Source organism: Megalobrama amblycephala, linkage group LG7 (genome assembly GCF_018812025.1).
Source record: "Megalobrama amblycephala isolate DHTTF-2021 linkage group LG7, ASM1881202v1, whole genome shotgun sequence".
Lineage (NCBI taxonomy): Eukaryota > Metazoa > Chordata > Actinopteri > Cypriniformes > Xenocyprididae > Megalobrama > Megalobrama amblycephala.
The window spans coordinates 18,346,477-18,350,584 of record NC_063050.1 but is presented as its reverse complement, the minus strand read 5'-3'; the positions used below and the strand labels follow the sequence as shown (position 1 = coordinate 18,350,584).

Sequence of the window (4,108 nt, the reverse complement as noted above, 5' to 3'; positions counted from 1 at the left end):
GTATGCTGCAGATTTGTAATTCACAGTTCAGAGCGCCAGCAAGCATGTGTGTACAATGAAATACTGTAAAATATTATTGGTTTAGTTTATGTTGTAATCATGTTCATGGCGAAATATTATGTTATGCTCTAAAAGGAAAAATACACGTTTTAGTGTTATGAATAATCTAGGTTCTCCTGATTTATTAACTGTTGTAACTATTTATGTTGTATTTAAAAACACCTAGTATCCTTACTGATTTCAGAAATGACAAAATAATGTAAAAAAACCATTTAAAGTGATATAACTCTATATCTAAAGTGCTCCATGTCAGTGTGTTTGTTGAGCATCAGGTGAGTCATGCAGCCCCTCAGAGATGCTGAACTGGGGGCCTCCACCTTCTTCGCCTCTCCTCTTCCTCATGATGTGTGTGGCAGCAATGGACTTCCTCTCACCCCCAACTCCATCAAGATTCTGGGACGCTTCCAGATCCTCAAGACCATCACCCATCCCAGACTGTGCCAATATGTGGACATCACCAGAGGGAAGCATGGTATGATGGCTTTATTCTGTTTCTCGCCAAAGACTGGCATATCATCATCTTCCCAAATAAGAACGGCCGGCGGTAAATAATAATAAACAGTTGGTTTATTTCACAGATATAACTCTGTGACTCAATGCTATCTAGTTCATTTGCTACTCTCGCAGAATCTTTAAAATATGCATTGGCTTTTGTCAGAAGTGCTTGTTTTAGCAATATTGTACCTTGTTAAGAGTTTTGTTTCCTTCATAAAGTTTGAACTTTGCAACACTGTTATTAAACTGAATGGAATCAAAATTGAACTGAATTGAGCTGAAACATGACAATATAGTCAGCTACTTTAAAACCTAAATTGACGTCTTTTTATAATAGATGTACTTGCCATGTTCACGGATATTTTCCTGATTATTAATGTAAAGCTGTAGGATATAAAGCGCTACTTAAATAAAGTCATCCAATCATATTAGAGCTTTTTTTGTGCAATATATATCAGATTCTTGTCATATAAATAGCTGTCTATTGTACACCTTTTTTATTTGATTTTAAAATTAAAAGAAATATGTCATGGCACTTTTTTGCAAGTCATTAAAGGGTTAGTTCACCCAAAAATATTAAGTTCTAACCCTCATGTCGTTCTACACCCGTAAGGCCTTCGTTCATCTTCAGAACACAAATTAAGATATTTTTGATGAAATCAGAGAGGTATTTGACTCGTCCATAGACAGCAATATAATCAACACTTTCAAGGTCCAGAAAGGTACTAAAGACATTGTTAAAGGTGCCCTAGAATCAAAAATTGAATTTACCTTTGCATAGTTGAATAACAAGAGTTCAGTACATGGAAAAGACATACAGTGAGTCTCAAACTCCATTGTTTCCTCCTTCTTATGTAAATCTCATTTGTTTAAAAGACTTCCGAAAAACAGGCAAATCTCAACATAACACAGACTGTTACGTAACAGTCGGGATCATTAATATGTATGACCCCAACATTTGCATATGCCAGCTCATGTTCAAGCATTAGACAAGGGCAGCCAGTATTAACGTCTGGATCTGTGCACAGCTGAATCATCAGACTAGGTAAGCAAGCATGATGCTTGCTTACCTGTTTCGTTAGCATGATGCTAATGTACTGTTAAATGTGGTTAAAGTTACCATCGTTTCTTACTGTATTCATGGAGCGTGCGATTTAAAGGGGCCGCGCGCTGAATCGGTGCATAGTTAATGACGCACCAAAATAGGCAGGTAACTAAATTAATTAAAAAAATCTATGGGGTATTTTGAGCTGAAACTTCACAGACACATTCAGGGGACACCTTAGACTTATATTACATCTTGTAAAAGCTGGTTCTAGGGCACCTTTAAAACAGTTGACGTGACTGCAGTGGTTTAACCTTAATTTTCAACCTTAAAGCGACGAGAATACTTTTTGTGCACAAAAACAAAACAAAAATAATGACTTTATTTAACAATCTCTTCTCTTCCCTGTCATTATCCTTACGTAGTTGCCGCAGTAAGCCCAGTAAATGCTTCTGTCTTTACGCCCGAATGCCAGCTCACTATTGGCCAAAGCTGATCACGTGAGCAGTACGACGGATGCGTGTGATGCTGATGCCGGCCAATAATGAGTCTGTGTTCTGACGTAGAACCTGGAAGCGCTACACGTGAACAATATATGAGAATTACACAGAAGAGAAGATATTGTTGAATAAAGTCATTATTTTTGTTTTGTTTTTGCGCACAAGAAGTATTCTCGTTGCTTCGTAAAATTAAGATTGAACCACTGCAGTCACGTCGACTGTTTTAACGATGTCTTTAGTACCTTTCTGGACCTTGAAAGTGTTGATTATATTGCTGTCTATGGACGAATTATATACCTCTCGGATTTCATCAAAAATATCTTAATTTGTGTTCCAAAGATGAACGAAGGTCTTACGGGTGTGGAACGACATGAGGGTGAGTAATTAATGACAGAATTTTCAATTTTGGGTGAACTAACCCTTTAAGTTGAAATGTTTCCTTTACCTTTTAGAGCCTCATCAAGCCTGGTTTTGTTTTCTGGTGCTCTTCCTAGTGATTTTTATCTCTGTGGTTTAATGACATTATTCATGTGGGGAATCTTTGTGCGAGAATGTTTCTTTTTATCTTTACTTGCTTTATGGCTGTTAGCTCAGTATTTATCATGCACAGTGTGCTTTGTTCAATGCATGTGTGCCCTATGAGATCGATGCATGTGTATGCAAACACTTGTGTTTGAAGTCCTGTCCTAATGACATTATGCGGATTTATTAGTGTTATAACTTTCTTTCATGTTTGAGAAATGACCTTGAATGCAGGTCATCATCTTGCTGGAGGGAATATTCATTTCTGAGGATATTGAAAAGCAGTTTATAAGACGCTCTTCTTTAGGGAGCCAAGTTTTTTTTCTTCATTGTGTTGATTCAACTGGGAATAGTATGCAAGGATCTTGTACGTTTTGGAGCGGTTGCAGTTATAAAACAATAGTGTTTGTAAAAAAAGTAATAATTAAAATGACTGCAGCATATCAAAGTATCTCAAAGTTTGAATCTGTCCATTTTTAAAGGGTTAGTTCACCCAAAAATGAAAATAATGTCATTTATTACTCACCCTCATGTCGTTCCACGCCTGAAAGACCTTCGTTCATCTTCAGAACTCAAATTAAGATATTTTTGATGAAATCCGATGGCTCAGTGAGGCCTCTATAGACAGAAATGCCATTGTAAATCTCAAGATTCATGAAGGTACTAAAAACATATTTAAATCAGTTCATTTGAGCTCAGTGGTTCAACCTTAATATTATAAAGCGACGAGAATACTTTTTGTGTGCCAAAAAAACAAAATAATGACTTTTCAACAATATCTCGTGATGTCATTTCAAAACACTGCTTCAGTGCTTTACGAATCGAATCAGCGGTTTGGAGCACCAAAGTCACGTGATTTCAGCAGTTTAGCCGTTTTATAGGAGATCCGAATCACTGATTCGATTCGTAAAGCTCTGAAGCAGTGTTTTGAAATCGGCCATCACGAGAGATTGTTAAAAAGTCTTTATTTTGTTTTTTTGGCACACAAAAAGTATTCTCGTCGCTTTATAATATTAAAGTAGAATCACTGTACTCACTTTAAATATGTTTTTAGTACCTTTATGGATCTTGAGATTTACAATGGCATTGCTGTCTATAGAGTCTTTGGAGTCTTTGGATTTCATCAAAAATATCTTAATTTGTGTTCTGAAGATGAACGAAGGTCTTTCGGGTGTGGAACGACATGAGGGTGAGTAATAAATGACATTATTTTCATTTTGGGTGAACTAACTCTTTAAATATATATATTTTTTTAATCTACACTGTACATGTCACTTATTTTGGCCAACAAGTAAAGATATTCAGCATGTAATTAAACGTCCAGAAAATGTCAAAATATCTTTAAATAATAATTGACTGATAAAATGTATACCTTGAATGCAATGTGTAGATAATTGATATTAATATTATAAATAATATTAACCTAATACGTTCAGAGAATATTTTGTCTGTGTTTGTCATCTAAGCAAGTACTTCTTGTCTTCTT

The 4,108-nt window shown here is 35.8% G+C and overlaps 1 protein-coding gene across 4 annotated transcripts in view; it reads left to right on the top strand.

Annotated features, from left to right (window-relative positions):
- The window catches only part of tbck (TBC1 domain containing kinase), a 68,890-nt gene that overhangs the window by 142 nt on the left and 64,640 nt on the right, over nucleotides 1-4,108 (top strand). For 3 of the 4 annotated variants that reach the window (XM_048196305.1, XM_048196303.1, XM_048196306.1), the window contains exon 2: nucleotides 314-532. In XM_048196305.1, the coding sequence (XP_048052262.1) occupies nucleotides 340-532 (193 nt within the window). In that variant the 5' untranslated portion in view covers nucleotides 314-339. The remainder of the gene's footprint in view (nucleotides 1-313; nucleotides 533-4,108) is intronic. The other variant, XM_048196304.1, reaches the window with a different exon arrangement.